At 40.7% G+C, this 23,343-nt stretch overlaps 1 protein-coding gene across 5 annotated transcripts; it reads left to right on the forward strand.

Annotated features, from left to right (window-relative positions):
* PER3 (period circadian regulator 3) lies at positions 1 to 22,802 on the forward strand. 5 transcript variants are annotated; one of them, XM_064730493.1, is made up of 21 exons: positions 2 to 547; positions 1,621 to 1,772; positions 2,331 to 2,446; positions 3,246 to 3,447; positions 4,475 to 4,523; positions 6,268 to 6,410; positions 6,753 to 6,831; positions 7,424 to 7,530; positions 7,772 to 7,928; positions 8,786 to 8,891; positions 9,286 to 9,411; positions 9,941 to 10,067; positions 11,111 to 11,252; positions 11,861 to 11,988; positions 12,435 to 12,638; positions 13,230 to 13,481; positions 13,994 to 14,730; positions 15,833 to 15,998; positions 16,536 to 16,716; positions 17,347 to 17,497; positions 18,975 to 22,802. In XM_064730493.1, the coding sequence occupies exons 1-21, from the start codon at positions 360 to 362 to the stop codon at positions 19,059 to 19,061; spliced, it is 3,600 nt and encodes a 1,199-aa protein (XP_064586563.1). In that variant the 5' UTR covers positions 2 to 359; the 3' UTR covers positions 19,062 to 22,802. The 5 variants fall into 5 exon arrangements, 4 of the variants coding, with proteins under 4 accessions (XP_064586563.1, XP_064586565.1, XP_064586564.1 ...); XM_064730495.1 differs by having other exon boundaries at positions 16,539 to 16,716; XM_064730494.1 differs by having other exon boundaries at positions 13,233 to 13,481.
* The last annotated feature ends 541 nt before the right edge of the window (positions 22,803 to 23,343 follow it).

Raw genomic sequence — 23,343 nt, forward strand, 5'->3', positions numbered from 1 at the left:
TACGTAACGGCGCGGGGCGGGGGCGCGGCCCCTCAGGGCGCTCCCGGCCCGGAGCGGGCACAGCCCGGGGTCGGCGGGAGAGGCGCGGCCTCGGAGGGGCGGGAAGGCGAAGCGGAGGCCGCCGGGCCCTTTGGCGCTGGGCAGCTGCGAGCTGAGGGGGCGCGCGGCGGGGAGCAGCGCGGGAGCGCGGAGCCCGCCCCGGTGCCCACTCGGCTCGGTGGAGAGCGGGGGGGGCGCCGCTCCTCCCACCGTCCCGTGAGGCGGCGCGTGCTCTGCCTGCAGCGCAGGCCGAGGGTCCGGCCGTGCCCCGGTACGCGGCAGCCGATGCCCCCCGTGCTGTGGCGCTCAGCGGATCCGCGATGGACGCGAGCGAGCGCCGAGGCGGCAGCGCGGAGCACGGCGCGGCCCGGGCCTGGGCTGGGGCCGGCCGGGAGGCGGCGGCGGCGCCCGGGGGGGCTGCGGGCGCTCGGTGCGCGGCGTGCGCGGGAAGCGGCCCCGGCGGGACCGAGCTGCACAGCCCCGAGTCCGGCGGCAAGAAATCCAACAGGTACCCGGGCAGCGAGCGGGGATGGGTGCTCGGGGTGGGCAGCGGGAGCCGGGCGCTGCTCGGGCCCGGTGGCTGCGGGGCTCGGCGGTCACGGGCCGTGGGCAGGTGCGGTGCGCGGGAGCTGCCCGGGCTCCGGTGCGCTGTGCCCCTCCTGGGAGCGGCTGAGCGACCCTCGGAGAGCTTGGATGTGTACTTCGGCTAAATCTGATTAGCAGTACCAAAACAGAATTACTGTTGTTACTGAAATAACGTTTCTCGTGAGAGTTCGGAAATTCAGTAATTTCTTTTTTTAATCTAAAAACGAGTTAAGGAGCTATAATGTATGCAGCGTTGGGCAGGCTTGTGAAGTTACCACGCAATACTTACACTTATGTAATGATTTATATAGTAAGAGTACGATACTAATGATACTGTCGACTGGAAAAGAGTTACTAAAAAAATGGGGTTCATATCTCATCTGTAGGATTGGAATCTGTGATTTGAGGATATTGACTGCTTCTCTTTTAGTCCGTGAAATAAGCAAATGTAAGGAGAGGTAGATTTTATCTGTTAACAGTTCTGCAGCTGTTGAAGTCAACAGTTAAAAAGTATGACGAAGACTCTGAAGTCACGAGGCATGAAATCTTTGTATCAGGTGTATTCTGAGGACCTCATGGTTCCCTGAGATGCTCATAGCCAGGTACAGCCTTCAAGGCTTGAAAACCTTAGAGAGATCAAGAATCAGCATTTATTAATTATTTTAATTCCTGTGTTATTTAGAAAATCTAGAGTAAACATCATCTTCTTTTTAGTTGCTAGGCATCTTAGCAAGCTGAGTGGTTTCAATGTGACTTTGCCATCCATGACACTGGAGTTGGGAAGGAGGAAGGTAGAGGAGAAAAAAACTTCAGTTGCAAAGAAGTGAGAAAGATATAACAGGAAATTTAGTAAACGAACATAAGGACATTCCTGGATATTGCATGACTCTGCAGCCATTCCCATAAAAGGTTAATTTAGGGAGTAATTTTAATTGGGTAGTAGTAAAAAAAATCTACACCAGAATTCTCTGGTGAAGTTTAACCTGTGTTTTACAGCGAGCAGCTGAATTGGAGCCAATCACACAAAGATATGATGATGATGATCCAAGAAATGAAAAGGTGTTTGCCTGAGGAGAAAAGGAGTTCTAACAAGCCCAGCACCATCAGTGCTCTCAACTACGCCTTGCAGTGTGTGCAGCAGGTCCAAGGTACGTGTGGAGAAAACCTGGAGAAAGCAGCGTGGTGTGCATAGATGTGTCTGGCAACAAGCAGCATTAAAAGAATGCATTCCAGTCATCCTGCAAAGAGTTGACTTTCTGAACCACTGTGGCTTTGTTGCCAGTTTTTTTGTTAAGCAACAGTGTTATCTCTTCTGTTGGGATTCCCCTACTGCTTCTCTTTTCTTGAGAATCCCATAGCTAAGATGTGCCTAATAGTAACTTTTGATGTATATTTAGAAAATTATATTCCCATCCAACTTTGAAAAATTATTGGTTAGTTTGTGTTTTCCCACAGAACTAAGTAGCTAAAATTGTACTGCTTCTTCATGCTTGTATTCTGTAACAAAATGAGATTACTCCAGTAGTATAATCAGTATTCCTTTTCCCTTTGTCACTACACAGACCTTCTCATCCCACCTTGGACTTCACCAAAAAGATGACAAAAGTACAAGGGCTGTAAGAAATATTTTCAAAGTAGTCTCCTTACTGACTTCCTTGTGTTTGTTTTGCTTTTTCTGTTTTGTTTTTTTTTTTTTTTTCAATTAGCAAACAATGACTTTTTCCAGGCTCTGAATGACCGAAGAGTGTTTCAGGCAGATGTGGTGACATACAGCATAGAAGAGTTGGTGGCAGTTGCATCTGAACACACTCCAAAAAACACTGTAAGAATTCAGGCACACTCAAGGAGTTCATTCAATTTCACTAAATATAGTCTCCTAACGTTGTAGAAATAGAATGTGCAAAATTGAAAGGCCTATAAATTTTAGTGAGGCAGACCTTCAATTTTTTTAAGATAAATTAAGATTACATCTTATCTGTGCTGTGTCAGTACACAACAATAGTGAGTGCAGAAATACTATTTTATTTTTTTTTTGGCCAGAAGCAACAAATAGCTGTTTGAGAATTCATTTACAGCAGAGTAATCTCTTGAGACAGAGAAAGATTTAAAACCAATCAGATCCATATTTCTGAGGGACTTTTGTTTTCTATTTGTACTCTGCATTTAATTTTTTTCATGTTTTGCAATAGATGTTATGCATTCTGACTCTGCTTTAAAGATGTGTTTCTTGAAATTCAGTTGGATGATGTATCAAAAATATTGCTAATGCTTGAAAAAATACAAAAAAAATATTAGAAAGCTCTCAGAATGTTTCTGTGTGTGGAATTGTGATGAATCCTCTGAAATTTGTGGAGGAGTGTGAGGAGTGACAACCAGTCATTCAGAGCAAAGACAAGCATTAATCTGTTTTGAGAAGACTAATGCAGTCTTATTAGCATTTGTAAATCTTGAGTACACTGCTGCAGCACTGGGGAGTGTAGTGGATCACACACTACCCAACACAGCTTTAAACCTCAGTTTGAGGTTGTTCTGTGTGGTGGTTTGGGGTTGTTTTCCTTTTTATCCTTACATTATCACTGCCGTGTTTCGGGCAATGATTGCCTTCAATGTTTGTTTTGCAGGACACGTTTGTGGCTGTGTTTTCTTTGCTGTCTGGACGCATAGTGCACATTTCTGAGCAGGCAGCCTCCATTCTGAACTGTAAGAAGAAAGTGTTGGACTCCTCCCGGTTTGTGGAGCTGCTTGTCCCTCAGGATGTCAGTGTGTTCTACACTCACACTGACCAGTCTCACCTGCCCCTTTGGAACATGGAGAGTCAAACAGGTGGGACATGGCAGGGCTTGTAAATGCTCTGGGTGTCCTCCTGTCTTTGCAGATGAGGACAGAGTAGTTATTTTAGATGCTTAGGCTACCAATGTGCATCAGCCTCATTTGTTCCTTTTCACTTTGAAAACTGGAGTGGCTGTGGGACCAGTCCTAGCTAATCTCCTCAAGGCTTAACTCTTACTTGGGGTAAATAAAAGGCACACACTGCATTGTTTGATTCCATCATTCCAAATACTGCTGCTTTTTGAAAAGAAAGTCTGATTGTGAGCTTAAAGTACTTTAATCTACACCTTATAGTTGCTTAGGTGCTTTGTCTTTATGGTCCTCTCACAGCTCATGAAACCCAAGTTTTAAGCTGATTTGCTATTCAGTGCTGGATGTGTCTGAACTGAGACTTTTGAGTCCTGTGTTATTTGTGAGCAGTTCAAAAGCAGCTTGCAGGCCAAGGCTGTGTCTTTGGCCCACCTTGACATGGGGCTGTTCTGGCATCAGTTCTGAGAAGTCCAAAGTCCTTGGTATCAAAGGATATGAGACATCTGGAGGTTTTGAATGCCAGGGATTCCACAGCTTGGATGCCAGTGATGTGCCTACCCAGCAGAGCAGTGGCACCCCTGTGGAGTTGTGGTTTTCTTGCCTGTGTATAGTTTTTGATACTTGGCTCATAAAGCCAGGAAATATCACCTTTCTTTTCACAGTAATGCACTAAAGAAAGTTTTTTTTTGGTGTGTTGATTGGTTGGTTGATTTGTTTGTTTCTTTTTTTTTTCATATGCATTTCCTCTGAATTTAGTTCCAGGTCAGTGATTTCTCTAAGAGTGAGTGAACTCTCACTCTTAGAGAAAGGAGAGATAACATTTGAGGTGGGAGCAGACTGTTGAGTAAACGTTCAGCAGCTAATAAAGAGTAGGTTGTGAAACTTCAGTCTTGCTCAGAAAGTCTGGAGAATGCAGAGTTTAACATAGTTCTGAGAGGTGTGACCTTTGGAAGGATATTAACTGATACTTTCAATGTGTTCATCTTATTAGCTTCTCCATATGAATATGCCCAGGTGAAATCCTTTTTCTGCAGGATCAGGTAAGTGCATTGTTACAGTTCTGTTTTTGTGAAGGCTGACAAGGAGCACAGTACTGGCAGAAACTGTTCTATTGTTATAGCTGACCAGTGTGAGCTCATGGAAACTCCATTATAAAATGGGCTTTCTGTGTTTAATATTGTCATCCAGTAGCACATTTTGAACATCTTGCCCAGAGTGATGCATAAACTTGCACTGAGACAGAAGGAGAAAACTGTTTATACGTTTTTCTCTTGGACCTATTGGTTTCTTTAAGTACTGTCATGCAGGAGAATGATCTTGTGAAAAATTGCTGCTCCCCCTTTTACTGTTTGAGAGTGGAGGCAAAAAGTCTTTTGAGATTAAGATTGCTTGAGAGATTGGGGTAGAAACCTTAATGGAAACTCAAGTCACCCAAGTCCCACTGTGAAGCCTGACTTGCTGCTGCTGTGAATGCTGTTTGTTGCTTGGTACCTGACTAATCTTAGAGCTAAAAGAGGGAAAAAGTTGAGATTGGCTTTCAGTGTGCAGTGCAGTTCTGTCCCAGACTCAGGTGATCTCTGGATTTCAGTAAGAACTGTTGGCTCCTGAGCAGATAGGACACTTACTCCATCATTCTGTTGATCATTGATTCATTCATGTATTTTAGCAACATTAACTCTTACACAATTCAAGAGACAAAGGTGGTTTAAGGGCACCTGAAATGAATATAGCAGGACAGATAGCAATGTTAGGTTGAGGGAGCTGTTCCTTGGATACATAACTCATTTATAACAGTTTTTCTCATTTTATAACAGTTTTTCTCCATGTTTTTGTACAACATCTGTCTCTACTTCCCTTATGTAACAGATCTTTTGATTATGTTGGCTTTATGAATAAAAATATTTTTTCACAAGCACACACTCTAGGCTTAAGTAAGAAAATGGGTTTTTATGAGTTAGACTTCTGCTGTATCCAGTTTCCATTTGTATCTTTTGTTTTCCCAAAGACAGAAGTGTCAGAAGTAGTTTTTATGACACTCACTTCACTTGCTTCTCTCTAGAAACATTTTACAAAACTAATTGCGCAGTAAGAAAGTAACTTTTAGTGTAAATGATAATCTTCCAAAATGTAACTCAATTCTTTCTGTAAGAGCTGGGTACAATATTGAAATTATAACAGGTGGAAAAGCACTTGCAATAGAAAGTGCAAATTGTTACCACAGCTCTTGCAAAGCCGTGGTTAAGATGTCATCAAGGACATTGTGTGCTGCTACAGTTCAAAAACATTCTAGGAAGACAAATTCTTATGGAAGATAGTCAAAGAACAACAATGCACCAAATCTGGAGCTGTCTTTCTTATGTAGGTCTGTGAAAACTAACCTTGAGGGAGACAGGTAGTTGAATTTTTTTGTTTTCCTAAAATGGTACAGAATAAACAACAAGCAGAAAAAGAACTGTTTATCTTGAAGGAGAGCACAAAACTGAATGAGTGGGTTTTGTGGATAGACCTGGACTAAGAATTAGAAGGTGATCTTTAACCATTGGAGTAGGAGTATTTCTAAACAGTCTCTGAATGTAAGTGTTGGAGACAAAACATCTACTTGACTTCAGCAGGAGGGAGGTCAGCGTTGCTGAGTGTGTTGACCTTGGATCTCAAAGGAGTGTGCATAGGAGCTGATTATTTGGGTTTGTGCTCTGCATAACTTCTCTGGGCAGGGCTCTCAGCCCTGGCACACAGTATGGGAGCCTTGAAACCATGGTGTTAATCCCTTTTGCTTTTCCTCAGGGGTGGGAAAGATCAAGAACAAGAAGCACGTTGTTACCCCTTCAGAATCACCCCATACTTGGTCCACGTGTGCACTTCTGTCCATGTGGATGCAGAGTCCTGCTGCTTAGCTTTGGCTGAGAAAATCCACTCTGGATATGAAGGCAAGTCAGGAGGTTCCAGTAGGAAAATATCCAAGCCAATGAAAAATGCAGTGTATGAAAGTCTTCTTCCCTTGTTTAGAGCCTGTGCTTGGGCAGTCTCACCTGTGTAAGCTGCAGCTTGTGTGTGCATGCATGCAAATCCAGAATATCTGTGCTGCCTTTGCCAGGCCCCAAAGCATTTGACTTCTACTTGCTATTTTTATTTTTGGGAGAAGTCTGTAGTACCTAAAAATATGTAACATTTCTATAAGTTACTGGTTAGAAAGCAGCAAACAATTATAAAGTTTAGGAACCAGTAAATGCCCAAGTTTTCTGTCTTAGTGCATATTTTGTTTCTATTAGCTCCTCGAATTCCTATGGATAAAAGAATATTCACCACCACACACACCCCTGGATGTGTTTTTCTGGACATAGATGACAGGTGAGAGATTTGAGTTTTTAAGATCTGTGAGGTATGTATGGAGAGGTGGAAAAAATAATTTAGTGATGCAGCTGGAGACCCAAGTAAAGTAGCTGAACTGTGCAATTGGCAATATGTAATGAAACCAAACAGTTTTGTGTTAGTCCACTCATGGAAAACATCTCATACTCCACAGATGTAATCTCTTTTCTTGGTTTAAAGCACGTGTTAAACAGAACTGCTGTCAGTTTTCCTTATCCAGGGCAATGGGGAGCTGTGGTAGCATCAACAGTGGAAAATGAGCATAATTACTGATAATGTGCCTATGACCTGTTGTCTTCAAGATAGATTTGTTTTTCCCTTTGCATGTAAACAAGCACCAAAACTGCCTGCAAATGTGAATATCTGTTAAATCTCCAGGCACAGAAATGTTTGTCATGGGTATTTATGTGTCAATATTACAGTGCAGGATTAGGAGATGGGTTGGGAAATGTTCTGTTACTTTAGGTAATTTCACTGTAGATTGTGCATGGACACTTCCCTGATCAGCAAAGGGTTAAGGATGGAAATAGTCAAAATTCTAGTATAACCTGTGATAATGTTTGGGTTTCAGAGCAGTGCCTTTGTTGGGTTACTTACCTCAGGATTTAATTGGAACATCCATACTGATGTATTTGCACCCAGAAGATCGTCCTCTGATGATCACTATTCACCGGAAAAGTAAGAGCTGCTTTTAGAGGGATTTCTGTTGGTTTTATGATTCTTTATCATTCCTTTATCATGTTGCTTGACATGTGACTGATCTGCAATCTAGACAAAAATTAACTAATTAACTCATGCAGTCAGTTTGAGATCAAAGTAAATTCAATCCCAAAGTTCTAAGAACCCCAGTCATGTTTGTGCTTGCACTACTGTCATATTGTAAGCTAAACCTTCTTTCTTGATTATGTTTTTCTTCCAGTACTGAAATTTGCTGGCCAGCCCCCTTTTGAACATTTACCTATCAGATTTTGTACTCAAAATGGGGATTATGTCATCCTGGACACCAGCTGGTCCAGTTTTGTGAATCCCTGGAGCAGGAAAGTTGTGTTCATCATTGGCCGACACAAAGTCCGCACGTAAGTCAGTTGTGGAATTGATCAAATAAAGAGCTTTTCATTGATTACTCTGCAAAACAAAACAGTCTGAGTACTGAACTGGGGACATCATTTGCTCTCACTGATGTGACAACAACCTAGCATCTGTCTTCACACCATTCCTTCAGAACAGCATTAGTCTTGTTTATTAAGTGTGAAAATAAGTGAATTGCTTTGATGTAAAAGGCAAAGCCAGCTTTTTATTTTAGCAGGTTTTTGCTTATAGTTGATGTCCAAATCAAAGTACCAGTTTTAGATGAGCCAAAGCTAAAAAGCAGCATAAAATTAATCACTTTAACAAATAATTACCTAAAATTCATTCTTGCTCAGCAGAAAAACCCAATAATTGACCTTCTTTTGACATATTTACTTGATACAGCATTTAAATATTTACCAAGACAACATCTTTTTAAAATGCAGTTAGTATTGAACATACAAATTATTTTTTCAGATGTTTTTCCTCAGTTTTCAAGAAATTTGAAAATATGATTGACTGCCTTTTTACTTGGATTCTCTTAGAGAAAATGGCTTTTGTGAATGGCCTTCTGATTTTGCAAAGTGATCTTTTATACAAGATTTTATGGGGTATGAGTTTGCCTTCTGAGTGAAGGAGACAGAGGGGAGGATGTCAGCTTTAACTGGTGTCTCTGCTGGTGTATTGACTTCCCTGGAGCTTCCCTGCTCAGAGCAGCTCAGGGGACAGATGACATTCCTCTGTGTTGACTCAGCACAACAGCCAAAATAATCAAAAATCAATTAAGAATCTGTTCTAAGTGTTTGTAGCTATCTTTTCTTCATCAAATGAAAATGACCAGTGAAATACTGTTGGCTCTCTCCAGAAGCCCTCTGAATGAAGATGTGTTTGCCCCAAGAAGTAAAGAAACGAGCAGCGTGGAGAAAGAGATAAGAGAATTGCAAGGACAAATTTACAAACTGCTTCTGCAGGTAAAGAAGGCAAAAGAATTTCAGAACACAGGCTGGCCTTGTTAGTGAAGGCTAAGGAAACTTGAGTTTGATTTCTGGGCTGTTTTGAGGATGGTCTTTTAGAAGGTCTGAAAGGAAATTTCTACGTAGATACAGGCCCACCTCATTACAAAAAAAAAAAAATCAGTTTGGTATTTTTGCCAAGTCTTTATGTTGAAAGGTAAATCTGCATCTTGAAACAGTTTGAAGCATGGTAGAGAAATCTTCATAAGCAAGTGGTAGAGCCCAGACAAATTCTGACTTTTCACTTGATTGTCTTTTTTTATTTGAAATTCTGTGTTTTGCAAAGTATGTTGTTTCTTTCACTTTGTTCTCTCAGAGGATGATTTTTAAATTTCTTTCTCCTCTCATGCAGCCAGTTCACAGCAATGTTTCCAGTGGTTATGGGAGCCTTGGAAGCAGTGGCTCTTATGAGCACTACATCAGCATAGCATCTTCAAGTGACTCCAATGGGAACTGTGCAGAGGAAACACAGGAACCAGTAAGTCTAAATGTGTCACTGCAGAGTAGTGAAAATACACCTGTAAAAATTAAAATGTTTACTGTGTACATATGTGCTTCTCATGATGAATTTTACTGACTTGGGAAGAATAAAGCCATGTTCAAGCTAAATTGGTTAATGACAGAGTGCTGGCTTTTGGTTTTTGCTCTTAATTTTGCTCACTGCTGTAGAAGAGAGTGGAATTAGTGCTGTCCTAAAACAAGCATTGCAAATACCTTATTTCCTTGTGGGGCTCCTGATGAATAAGTCATCAGCTTATTCTCACATTCAGTGCTTGGCATGGGTATTAAAACATCCAAATGCTGAGGCTGTTTGAGCTTTATCATAGTTAATTTACTGAAATTTACCATGATAATTGGATTAATTAAGTTGACAAATACCAATAGATACCAGGCTTAGGCTGATGGTCTGCTCCCTTTCAATTTGAAGAATACAAGTACCCAGCTCAGCTCCCATGGCCTCTTTGTGCTCATTTTATTCTGATTTTGCATTTTTTGTGTGTCTCAAGATGACATTGCAACAAGTTTGTGCAGATGTCAACAGAATAAAGAACCTGGGGCAGCAGCTGTACATTGCATCGAGGAGCAAACCACAGAATGCAAATGAGCAGGCTGTGAGCTCAGAAGTTTTGGGAGGTAAGTTAATGTGGTTATGATCCTTAAAGTAACATGAGCTCCTGTAGATCTGTAGCCATGAGTTTGGCTATGTAGTGTTATGATGAGACCTTTAGATTGCATTTTTTAGCATGGTTTAGACATGGGGTTTGTTTTATTTAAAACCCAAACATAAGCTCCCCACCCTCCCCCCCTGCACGTCTCTAAAAATAACCTCAGCAGATGCAATAACTTTTGAACTCCTCCTTGAAATATGGAGGAACATATATGTCTCTTTCTAGGTTAACAAACTTCTCCTTTTTTGTACTTTAACATCTTCTGATGAAAATGCACGTGTGCTTGTAGCAAGTGTGGAAGCTCCCCTTGGTTACTCATATGTGAGCTCCTAGAAATGATCATAGCCTGGACAATATGGCCTTAATTCCCACTGAAGCAGGGATTTAGTTACTGAGTGCTTCATTTTGTATTAATGCACATAATTTGCAGTTTGTATGTAGCATAAATCTATGGAGGAAACTGGATGCTCCCTCAAATATCATAGGAATCTGTATTAAAACATTTTCCTCTGTGATACTCTCTAGTAAAGTTAACTGCTGGTGTTGTCCTAGAGGACAATATTGATGGGACTCTGGCCAGTGTATTCATGGTACACAAAATTGTGAATTACTGTTAAATAATGGGTTGGATTCTGTGATGTATAAATTGAAATAAGAATAATATTAATTGCAGCTTTATTTGCACCTTAAATCCAAGGGGTTTTATATGCTGTGTTCTTTGTATTTGCTTTTTTGAATGGATGTTCGGGAGGGGTTGGCTTTTTTCAGGCATCTTTCCCCCTCTCCTTCCTGTACCTCAAAACATATAAATAGAGATTAAAATGCAGAATAACTTTGTAATGACAGTTATTCTGTATAGGCCATAGGTCCTTGTATCATTATGTGGATTCCAGTATATAGTTACCTGTGCGTGTGTGTATATATATATATCTATATATATAGATATCTGTGTGAAGGTAGTGTTTAGATGCCCTTGAGAGGAATATTTAAAGGTTTTCTCTGTTCCAGGGAAGAGGCACCCTGCTTCCTGTTTTCTTCAGACACTGAGAGGGGATGGCACAGAACCAGGCAATGCATTTTATGATGATCCAAAGAAGACTCCTCATGTTCCTTCCTATCAGCAGATCAATTGTGTTGATAGTATCATCAGGTATGAAACTATGAAAAATTTTAGTGATAGAAGTCTAAGATTAATTGGTAGAAAGTAAATATCCAAGCAGTTTGCATTGGCCATAAACTGGCATTTGAGTTGTGAGATACATTTGGGATTCTTTGTAAAGTTTTCTGACTCTCTGAGCATTGGGATGGATTGCCCAGTCTGAATTACACAGTAATGAAAACTTTAAGACCTAAGATTATGTTTGTAACTATTTGTTGACATCTGTCATTGGTGCAATACCAATTTAAGTGAATTTTGATGGTCATAATATGTCAGTGTCTTCTCATTACACATTGTGGGAACATCCATATGAAACAGCAAGTTGATACAATTTATAAAATGTCAGTATTTTTTAACCCAGTGGATAATGTAATCTTCTTTCTTTTTTCTTTTTTTTTCCCCCTTCAAAGAGTGATAGATTTTATTTAAAATACTCCCTGGAAAGCAGATACGTGTCCAGAACTTCCTGCAGTGAATTTAAAATACTAGTTAACAACCTCTGGATCTCCAGTTTGGATTGTTCAAATGTTTGTCTCTCCAAATGGAGAAAAACACCCCCCAGAGTAGAGAGAGCTTCCTGTGATATGCTTTCATTTCAGATATCTAGAGAGCTGCAGTATTCCAGCATTGAAAAGGAAGTGTAAATCTTCTGCAAATACATCATCGTCATCTTCAGAAGATGACAAACAAGTCCAGCAAAGTCAGCAGGAAGTCAGGGCATTGGAAGGTAACACAAAGTGTACTGATCATCATATTAGAACCACAAAAACTGATTTGGGTTTTTTTATATGTCCCTTTTCTGTGTTCCAGAGTTTGTCCACTTTTCAAACTGTTGTGTTGCTAACAGTATGTTAGTAAATATTTAGTAAATATTTGCCTAAATTGCCTAGATCTCCCAGTTAAACATAAGCTAAAATGTTAAGTCTTTGATTGCATCAAAAGAACTCTTGTTTGTTGTTGTTAAATGAACCTTCTGTTGCTCACTCAGTTTATGCCACATTTAGTATGTGCTGACATTGCACTGGCATATAAATACTTTTTTTAGTATATAAAACTGTCTTATTTAATAGTCTGCATACTTACTGGTTATTTCTGAACCAGTGAGACTTAATGAATTGGGAGCAGAGTGCTTGGAATGGAATTCCATGTAGAAACTTTGTCATTTGCCAATAGATACTGCTATGCTGTCAGCAGTTGAGTCCCACACGCCAATATCTGCTGGTCTGGAAGAGCCGCTGAAAGACCAGACAACTTCAGGCATGGTGGGAGCTCCTCTGGCAGACCTGACCCTGTCCAACAAGGCTCCAAGTGTCATATCTGTCACCAGCCAGTGCAGCTACAGCAGCACTATAGTGCATGTCCCACACCCTGAATCAGGTACTGTTCACACTCACAAAACACTGACTGATGTTTCAATTTACACAATGTTTCCAGCCTGAAGTACACGGTGAGAAAGTGTTGGTCATGGATTCTGAAAAATTCAAGTACTTTTCAGGGTGCTGTGAAGAAAAACTCGAGCCTGGAGGTTTTTAGGGTGTTTTAGTAAAATAGTTTTAACAGGCTACACTGTTTCCTTTCCCCTTGAACTTCATTGCATATGCCTCAAACACAGCAATGTGCTTTTGGCCATTGAGGATTCAAATAAAAATTACTATGGGGCCAATGTCACTTCATTTTAATGCAGAAAGAAGCAAAAAAAAAAAAAAAGTATGTAGCTGCTCTTTTACTAAGAAAATATGAAGAAAGACATGCCTCTAACTTCAAAGTGAATTTGAAGTTTTCCAGACCATGCAAAGGAATTTTCTCAATTGATGTTAGTTTAACTATATTTGAGTTGGAAGGGTGTTTTCTCCCCATGCCTCTGCTCAGTAGCTCAGATGAGATTTTCTGTTTAACACTCTGGGTTTTGTGATAGTTGACACCAGAAGGGCAGAACAGAGAGTGATTTGTTTTCTTCCCTCTTCAAAGAAGTGACTACAATGGAGGATGCTGCTGTTGGAAGTGAACAAGTTGAGCTGCCTCCTGTGAATGCCCAGAGTCTCCCAGTGCTGCCTGAGGACTTAAAGCCGGTTGGGCTAACAAAGGAGACGTTGTCAGCCCACACTCAAAAGGAGGAGCAGAACTATGTTGACAAGTTCAGACAGAGGGTCTTGCTCTCTCCGTTTAGGACTTACCTTCAACAAGGAAGTGGAAGTAACAACAGACATTCCTGTGGCCAAGGTAGGCAGCAGCTTTGAGAAATAAAGAATTGTTAGATGATTTACAAGACCAAGCTGATCATGAAATCTGGCTCTCCTTTGTATAAGTTAGTAAATATCTTATTGTGGCTGCTTATAGAATGATTCCTTTGGATTGCCAAGATTTCACAGCAGCATTGCCCACACAGAGGGTCTGCTCAGCCTTGGATCTTGCTGTCTTAGACTTTTCACAAAGCAGATAGTTATTGCAATAAAGCCTGCAAATCCCAGGTAGTCTGTTGCCTCCTCTTGAAAGAATGTAAAAGATCTGATTGGGATAAGCCAAGGTGATCGATAAGAAAATTGATGACATGAAGAAAAATATTGTAGATATGTCAGCAAATCCATCATTGGTTTATGGAAGAATTATCCAGAGGAAAGTCAGCTCTCTGGCTAAGCCACACTCATTTATCTAGGTGGTTTTTTTGGGTTTCTTTTTTTTCTCTTTTTCCCTGGTTCTCTCATTTCAGTCAATATGTTTATTTTTCTTCTCAGGTGATTCCCCTTCAAAGCAGATGAGCCCAGCTAACTGTAAAAAAGGCAAACATGGAAAATTCAAGCGCCAGAAACCTCAGAGACAGTGCTCAGATAGCCACTCTTCTAGTAAAAATAGAAATAGTCTTCCATGTGAGAAGAGAACAAATCAGAAACAGTTGTTCTCTCCCTCAGAAGTGTCCTATCTGAGCTCCTCCAGTCTGAATGTCCATCCTCCTGTGGGATTTCCTGCCTATTTGAATCCAGTGTCTACTTTTCCAGCCCCTTCTGGAGGAGAGCAGCTTGCCCTTCGCCCATCACAACCCCAGTCCATGTCCTCATCCCAGCTATGCTGTGGACCACAGTCATACCCAGTCTTTTATCCCCCAAACATAGGCACCTTTATGGCTGTGTTTTTTCAGGGTTTCCCCATGTATGCTCAGATGCCTCAGCATGTCTTTCTCCCTGGCCCTCAGTGTGTTTATCCCCCCTCTTCATATCCATGCACCACGTTACCCCCAGCGCCCCCTCCTTGTGCTCCATCGCCTGTAGCACCACGCTCTGTGGATCAGCCCTTTCCAGCCTCTCCTCACTCATCTGTGGAGGACCAGCAAGAGGGCCAGTGTGACCAGGCCCTGCTGCTGAGCAGCTCAAGGAGCAGCTCCCCACTTCAGCTGAATTTGCTTCAAGAAGAGCTGCCAAAACCTATGGAGCTTTCCATTAGCGCTGATGTTAAGCCACGTGCAGAAGATAAGCACGTAAGTAACAAAGGTTTTTCAGGTAGAGGAGAAAGTGACTTTCACAGTGTTCTGTCACCAAACCAGTGGTGATGATCTGTGTGTCAGGGACACAGATTTTGTCAGCTGCTTTTTCTGTTGGCTGTGCTATGTAGGCTGCAGGTCACAAATAGCACAGGAGGTGGAGAAAGCAGTTTATACTTGTGCTTTTGGGAACTTGTACCAGTACAGTGTGGGCACTTTAGTAAATGACAGAAATGTGAGATCTTCTGGTCTAGGCTGCCACAAGCTGCTTCTGCTGAGCATTCTGGCAGCAGCATTTTCAATGGAACTGTCAGCTAGAATTTGGGGTTTGGGGCTTTTGATGCATGTGGAACTCGGTTAGTGCTGCGCAATTTGCATCCTTTTTCACCCAGTCCCACAGTCTCTGTGGAGAACCAAAACAAAGGGAAGATATTTTTCTAATTACTCCCTCTGTCTCCCAGGGATGCAGCTAATGAAAGAAGAACAGGGATCCGTGTGGGTCGGTTTCCATACATGGGCATAGAAAAGGCCTCTCCAACTTCCGCGGTAAACTGAGGCAGGAATCTGAGCTCTGCAGGCAAGGAAAAAAATGTTGCCTCCTGAATCCAGATTGGGCTGGAAAGGCTGGAGCAGCTGAAACTGCAGGGTAGGGTCCTGAAAGGGGAGCTGGTGTACCTGGAGCTGCTGAAGCAGTTGCTTCGCTTAGTGAATCAGGGGAAGACTCTCATTTTCCCTGTAGTGCACCTTTGCTTGATGTGTATGGCTGCTTGATGCCATCCAACAGGATGTGAAGGGAACTGACTCCTCTCTTGTCAGCAGAAATTAACTTTATGCAGCCATACAATATCCTGACAAATTGGGGAAGGATCTACAGCAGAAACCAGTAAACTAGAGTTCAGATGCTTGTTGATTTTCACCCATGAAGAGTGTTATCCTGAGTTCTAAACCACCACTCATTTTCAGAGCTAAAACCTCCAAACCTGTTGAATTGATAGGAGAACTTGGTCAACATGTGGCAAATGCAATAACTGCATGAATTTCCTTTTACATACTTAAATGTAACTTCTGTGGATGTGTTGGATCTGCTTTTTGTCTCCAGGATAATGATCCAGAAGATCATGGTAAAACTGCTGCTCCTGAATTTCCTGACCGCTCGTTGTACAAGGACTCACAGTTGGGTTCAGGCTCAGCAGCATCAGGCAGTGGATCAGCTTTATCTGGTTCTTTAGGCTCTAGCTTCAACGAGACTTCTGGCCATGGCACAGGTAGGGAGGCCCAAGATTTAGGTATTTGCTGCTAGATGGCTTGCTGACATAGAATGTAGTGGGGATGGGAAATCCATGTAAGAAGATCCATGGCCTTTACTTCTCATCAGCTTTCAATGTTTGAAGCCAAGTTTGTTTCAGGCACTGTTGGAAATGTGAGTCTAAGAAGCTATTCCTTTAACCTGGAAGTCACTCTTCATTTTTCTCATTATCACTTTTGTCTGCAGTAGATACTACTTCACATCTTGCTTGCCTAAAGGTGAATCTGCCCAGAGCAGGACCTCTCAGAAGCAGAGAAGTTGAGCCAATTAATTTTGAGAAAAGTAATAGAGTTTGAAGATCTTGAATAATTTGAGACAATGCATTTTATCTTTGAATTCTCAATAGGTAGTAATTGCTAGAGCAATCATCTGGGAATGCCTGTGTTTGTATTGCAGAATTAACTTGCAAGAATAAACTGGGGGTGGTGTACTTGTGCTGAATTACTGGGATTTTCCAGGCATCTGCCTTTTTTTTTTTTTTAATGGTCATTCTCAGCAGGTAGTGGGAAAAGCAGCAAATATTTTGCCAGTAATTATTCTTCTGGAGCTTCCAAAGAAGAGGAGAATCAGGAAGCAGAAGAAAAAGGGACAGCTTATAAATCGAAGCATGAGTCAGCCTGGGTGAAGATGGATCACACACCTGAGAGATTTCTAATGAATTACCAAATGCCAAACAGGTTGGAAAACATCAACAATTTCTGACATGTAGCTTGGAATTGTGCATGGAGCTGTAGGATTAAAGTGAGACTGTGGAAACAGCACACATACCAATGAAACTTCAAGAAGTTGTCTTAGATTTTTTTGTGCAGTTTAGGCCTGGCTATTTACTTACTTTTGTCTACTTTTTTCCCATTCCCTGTCTCTTAAAATAAGGTAACATGTAATCTTTTTTGCTGAAGTATTAATGGGATTGGTACAGGACAATTAATATTATTGTCCTGTACTTTGAATGCATAAAGGGGTAAAACTACAGGTTAATTTGCAAGTTGCTTGTAATTAGCTTTTACATATATATAATTTTTAATTGGATTCCACATTTTTAAAAGCACCACATAAAGCCATAAAACAATAAAAATCCACACCACTACCAAAAACTTGCAAGGAAACCAACAGCAAACAAGCCCCAGACTGTGAGCCCAGTGTTGAAAGCAGCCTTACAAAGCAAATAAGGTAGGAAGTACAGTTCCCTTTGAGCACTGATGCTGTTTAGGCTTCAGCCATGGACTGTGGTGAAGGGACTCTCACAAAGTCAGTGCCTGCCTTGCTTGTGTAGCACAGCTGTGCTCACAGGGGTCCCTTCCCTGCAGGATCAAAGAGGAGGTTCTGAAGCAGGATCTGGAGAAGCTGGCAGTCATGCAGAAGCAGCAGCCTTGGTTCACAGATGGGCAGAAGAAGGAGCTTGCAGAGGTGCACTCGTGGATCAGGACCCAGACTGTGCCCCTGCAGATCAGCACCCAGGTGAGGAATGGAGCTGCAGGTCCCTCCTGCCTTGGCCAGCCCAGGCATTTCCAGCCAGGGCCACCTTACAGTGCCATCATCTCCTGTGAGGCATCTAGAGTTGGTTTTTTCTCTTGATGTTAAGTCCTTTGCTCTATTTCTTCTAAAATTGTTGCTATAATTGAATAACATGTAATGCTGGGGTATCAGTAAAAATTAGATCAGGTGTGATCAGGAAGGTGAGAAATGCTCAGTCACAGAGGGGGTCAGGTGTATTGTAAGAAACACAAAAATAGCCACTTTTTTGTAGGTGTATTCATTAATTCATTCAGTTTTATATTTCATTATTTTAGCTGGTAGAACTCTTGAATACTCTGCTAAACTGCTTTTGGTTTGCCTTGATGTGTGTTAGAGAATGTCTTAATCACTTCAAAGGGCTCCCAGGTGCTATGGAGAACAGCAAGACACATCTGGTCCCACAAAGACTTAGAGCTTCAGTGTTGAGTTGTACAGAAAATTTTAAGGCTGTGTTAATGCACTTGTGTATCAGAAAAATCTCTTGTCTGTTTTAGCACTGCATGTTGGGCTGGGGTTGTGAAATGTGGTGCTCTGAGATGTGGTATTTATTCTTAGAGAAGAAAAACTAAGACATGGATGTCCTTGGCTATGGAACAAAACTAGAAAACTAGTCTCTGTTTTCCTAATACCTCATTGATAACATGTGTCCTGTTGTGGTTAAGAACTCTGTGTTTGATTCAGATAGCAAAATTAGGTCCAGTGATTGTGTAGAAAATTCTGTTGAATGTTTATAACTTCAGATGTTAGGAAATGTATTATTATGCAAATATCACTGTTTTCTATCTAAGGTCCTGAAACTGTTCCTAAACAGAAAGTTGTGTTTTCCAGTGCAGGTTGTGATTTTGCAAATACAACCAGGCTTCTGATAGCAGCAAGAAATACAGGACTTCTGTTTGGAGAGTTTGTTTCAATATTGTACGAAATGGTACAATATCAAAACAGAGTGTCTAAACAGAAGAACAAGAAAATATCAATAACAAGAAAAATATCAATACACTCAGGCATTTCAGCTGTTTATGTTAGTCAGTGTTGTTTGCTGTTCAGGCTGCAGTCCAAATCTTCAATAAGGAGTTTGCTTATCAAGCTGTATGATCAGGTCTTCAAATTCAAGAAGACCTTATAATTCAGAAGAATGATAAGGTCTATCATTTCAGAAGAAATTTCTTCAAAAAAAGAAATTCAAGAAGGAAAGTCACATGCCTTTTTTTCTTAAAGGTAGAACTGCATGTTCCACTAAGCAAATTAACAGATCTGAGGCAAGGTAAATGGCAGCTGTATAATTAATCTCTGCTTTTAGAGAGGTCTCACCCCACTGGTGAGAGGTTTCAAGAGATTGCAATGTATCATTCCATTGAATTTGACCCTTTGAAATATACTCATAAAAAGAATTTAAATTTCTGTTTCTTGCTCCTTTCCAAAGGGCTGTGTGACGTGTGACAGCAGGGAAGGAAGCTGCGAGGCTGCAGTGGCTGATGAGAGCATGGAGAACAAGGGAGAGCCACGCTGAGGACATCAGCCCTGTGCCAGTGCCACTGCTGGGTGGCATTGCCACCCTGTTCCCTCCTCTGGCTTTGCTCCATCATCTCCATGGCCACCTCTTAGCAACATGAGCAGTCACACATGAAACTCCATCTCCCTCCTCCACCCCTCCACTCCTGGCATGACTCTGAAGACAGTCTTTCAGTGGGAGGCTCTTTCACTTTCTGACCTCATGGAATGGGTTATGTTTGTAACCTTGAACTGCTCAATGATGAGCAAAATACAAAGTTTTTTTTTTGGTTTGGGTGTTTGTTCTTTTGAAGTTAGCAAGTGTGAAAAGATGCAGTGTTTAACAACCTGTGATGATGAACTTACTGATCAGAGCATGTTTACTCTCCAAGGTGGATGTATTGAAGCCCAGCTACAGTGCTCTTCATTTTTGTTCAATATTTAAAGGTCTAAACTAAAGATCCAAATATTCTGAGGCTCTGAAATTGATGTAGCTGGTTTGAGAATCTAAAGAGCAGCTGAAATTGGCTGGGTTATTCTGCATCAAATGCCTTTTGCCAGCTTGTGCCCATTGAAAAGAAGTAAACTGAAGTGGAAGAAAAGCAAATTATTCCCTATGGTTTTTTGTGATGTGTGTTTTGGAGTCAAGTTGTTTTACAGCTTTTGATTTTAAAGCTGTGTTTGTCAAGACAGATACATAAATTAATTAAGGATAACTGGTTGTCAAATACACCAGAGATGAAATTACATACAGCAATTAAAAAAAACCCCAACCAACCCAAAACTATCAATCCACAAGCTCTGCTTTTTAAAAACAGACCCATGGAAAATTTTCTCTCTCAAGGCAAGTAGTTATCAATTAAAGTAGTTACATGTAATCTGAGATAAGAGGTGGGTTTGTATCTGAATGTTTTCTTTCTTGAGTGATTAGAGGGAGTTGAATCCAGACATAACAAATAGGAAATTATTTAAGCAGTTTCTCTGATTTGTTTTTGTTGTGGTGATGCCAAAACCAAAAAGAATTCATTTCATTTCTTCTGCTTTCAAAACTCACATGTTGTGGAGCTAAACTTAAGCATCAAACCACATATTCATTATTTCTTAGCACTGTTGACTTCCTGCATAAGATTTAACCTCTTTCATTGTAATGGACTCTCTGGCTGTTGAAATCCATGGATGAAAAAGGAATTTGTTGTTCAGAACGTGGTAACCACTTCCAGTATGTAAAAGGACTTGTTCTTATTAATGTCTCCAAGTGCTCTTCAAACAGGACATGCTTGGCTGAAAACCTGGTAAATTTTGTCTGATTTCCCCTCTGTTTAACAAGAGCTGGATGTAATCAGATTTTCCTTGTGATGTTATTACTCACCTTAGCTTTCTCAGCAAAGAGTTTAAGAATGTAACATGTTATTTACCCTTTTGTTCTGTGTAATCCTTTTGCTGCTGTGTGAAATATTTTCATTTCTCTAGTTTCAGTTACTGGTAAGCTTCAAGTAAAATACTGTGATCTGCAGGTCATTGAAGGAAAACTATATTTATCTAAAGGCTTCTTTACTTGTAAAAGTCAATCCAGTGACAATCTTTCTTGTTAAAGATTATTTTAAGGAAAGTTATTTTTACAGAATTTTGAGTTTTCAAGGCTAATTTGACTCAGGCAGCGTTCTTTTTATGGCTTTGGGGGTTTTTCAGTGTTTTTGCCTGCTCTGTTTATACCTGTTGGTTTTTATTTATTCTTAAGCTACATTTCTTGTCTTTCAGATTTTTCAGCTTGAACTTGTTTTTCTTTTTTCTTGTGTTGTAAATCAGCAGAGTTCCACGCATCCTCAGTACTGCTTGTGTTCAAATTTCAAACACCTCTTAAAATAAGTGATTTCAGTAGGTGTTTACATGTAGCAGGTCATGTATTCAAGTAGGAAGATGTGGGAAATATCTTACACCTTTCCTAGTCTTTTTACAGCATTTTCCAAACATGCTATTCTGCTTTATAAAGCACACTGCCTAAAATATTTGCTCTAAAACATGTAATCAGATACTTTGTGTAGGGGTTCTTTCTTGATTGGCAAGCTTCTTAATTAATTTCTCTGTCAAATTAGACTTATTCACTAGAATTCATTCTACTTAGCTGTGCTTAAATTGAAATGATTGCCTCAATGCATTTTGAGATTGAGTGAAATAGATTAAATTGAATATTTCAGGTAAGGATAGCTGTCTCTTCAAAACAGCTTGGAACCCTAAGCCAGAAAGAAAGTTATGATAACAGTAGACTCTTTTGTGTACATTATTTTTATTTCCTGAGTTTGAAAGTTTTGTTCATTTCCCAAGTATGAAAATGAGCTGATTTGCAATGTCTTAGCAGGCAGATGTCATCTCTTTTGTAAAACAGTGAGACAGTTCAGGGGAATGGCAATATGTACCTAACACTTGAATAATGCTTTTGATCCATAGGTCCATGAACATGTCAAAAAGATGACTTTTATTATCCCAGCTGTATAAAAAGAGGCAGAGACACAAAGCTGCAAACCCACAGTTTATTCCAAAGTCAGGAGTAAAATCTGGGAGTCTTCACTTGCTGTATCCTGTGCTGTCTTTGCTACAAGTGATCCAGAGTCTGTATGTAGAAACCTGATCATGTTACCTGTGTTTCTTGTTTGGAGATGTTAACCTTTCTTGTACCCTTGCTGCTGTGAATTTGTGCCCATAGAATCATTGAGCAACAGCCCAGAGAGTTTTTGAATTGCTGTGAATCCCACAGAGCCTCTGGCCATATATAATGAAAATTCATGTGCCTAGGAGTTTGAATTCCAAGTTTGTAATCCTGGCTAAATCTTAAATGCAGGATCCCTTCTCTGGGGCTACACATTTCCTGGGTTATGGAAAAATTATAGTATAGGAGAATAATGTCAGAGGAGTGAACAGATGAATCAGTGCCCTGTGTGATAGGACAATTATTTGCCCAAAAATCAAATGGTCTTGGCTGCAAACTCAGCAGGTTTTATCCCCTGAGTATAAAAAACCCCCAAACTTTCCCAAGGTACTCTTTACCCTGCTAGAACCACACTTCATCTTGCAATGAAATGCCTTATCAAGCCTTTGACCTCATTTCCATAAGTTTTCAGGAACTGGCAGTTTTTACTTCAGCTTGTTCTCATCTTTCAGTCTCTGTAGTGTGCTGGAGCGATCACAGCAAGATGCACTTGTGATCAGAAAGGCCAGTGGAGGGAGTGTTGCAGCTGGATTTGCACCTGCTGTTTTGTTTCTGTGGCTTTGTTTTGCCTGGCAAAATGTTGCAGACAGTTTAGAGCTGCTTGGAAAAATCACTTTTTTAGTGGTCAGAGGGAAAACATGCTGGTACAGCACTGATGCAGTTACTGCCCCCTGTGGGGGTGTCAGCAGTTTGGAAACCCTCAGAGGATTTCGCTGGCAATCTTTTTTTTTTGTTGTTGTTGTTGTATTCATAAATGTAGAATTATGTTTTTAAAAGATGAGTTGTTGTGCAGATATTTTCATGGCATTGCTATGAACAGAAGGGACCCTCATGTATTTTTACAGTGTGGTAAATACTTGCTGAATGAGTAATGTATTGGTAAGTTTATCTTCCAGCTGAATCCAGTTTTGAATCACAATTGAATGAATTTTTACATCAGTTGGTAGGAGTATTTTATTGAAACAATATTCAGCTGTGGTTGAATTTACAGTTGTGATTTTAACTGTACACTTTAAAGGAGCATCTGATTTTATAAATAAAACTGAAAAATGTACTGCAAAGAACTGTTCAAATGTGTGTTTGTTTTGCTTTTGGCAATGTGTAGAAAATACTTTTAGCAGAACCCTCAATACCTTTTTTGCTTGTACATGGGTTGGGGTACAGTGAAAATGGCCATGTTGTGGCAATTAATGCAGTTTTGTTGAGAGATTTTGTGGTTGTTTGGTTTTTTCAGTCACACTCCACCTTGCCAGCTCCAGGATATGCTCTTTCTTTTCTGCATCCCACAAGGGCAAGGACTTCTTGTGTGTGAAATGTTAAATCTGTGTTTCTGAACTGCTGGGATTTGGCATGCAGGACTTAAAGCTTCTGTCTGTGTGACGTTTTAGAAAAGTTTTTGTTCTAGAGGAAGTACAGAGGAAAAAAAATGAAAGGTTTATTTCATGAACATGGCTCATAGAGAAGGAAGTTCTTAAGTAATTGCAGAGCAACAACTTGTTCATCTTTTTCTGCTTTAAGGGACATAACAGAGAGATAGATGTGATTGATAGTGCTGAAAGAAGCCTGCAGGAGAAAGGCAGAATCACTGCAGGGAGTA

The sequence above is a fragment of the Zonotrichia leucophrys genome, chromosome 21, assembly GCF_028769735.1.
Source record: "Zonotrichia leucophrys gambelii isolate GWCS_2022_RI chromosome 21, RI_Zleu_2.0, whole genome shotgun sequence".
NCBI lineage: Eukaryota > Metazoa > Chordata > Aves > Passeriformes > Passerellidae > Zonotrichia > Zonotrichia leucophrys.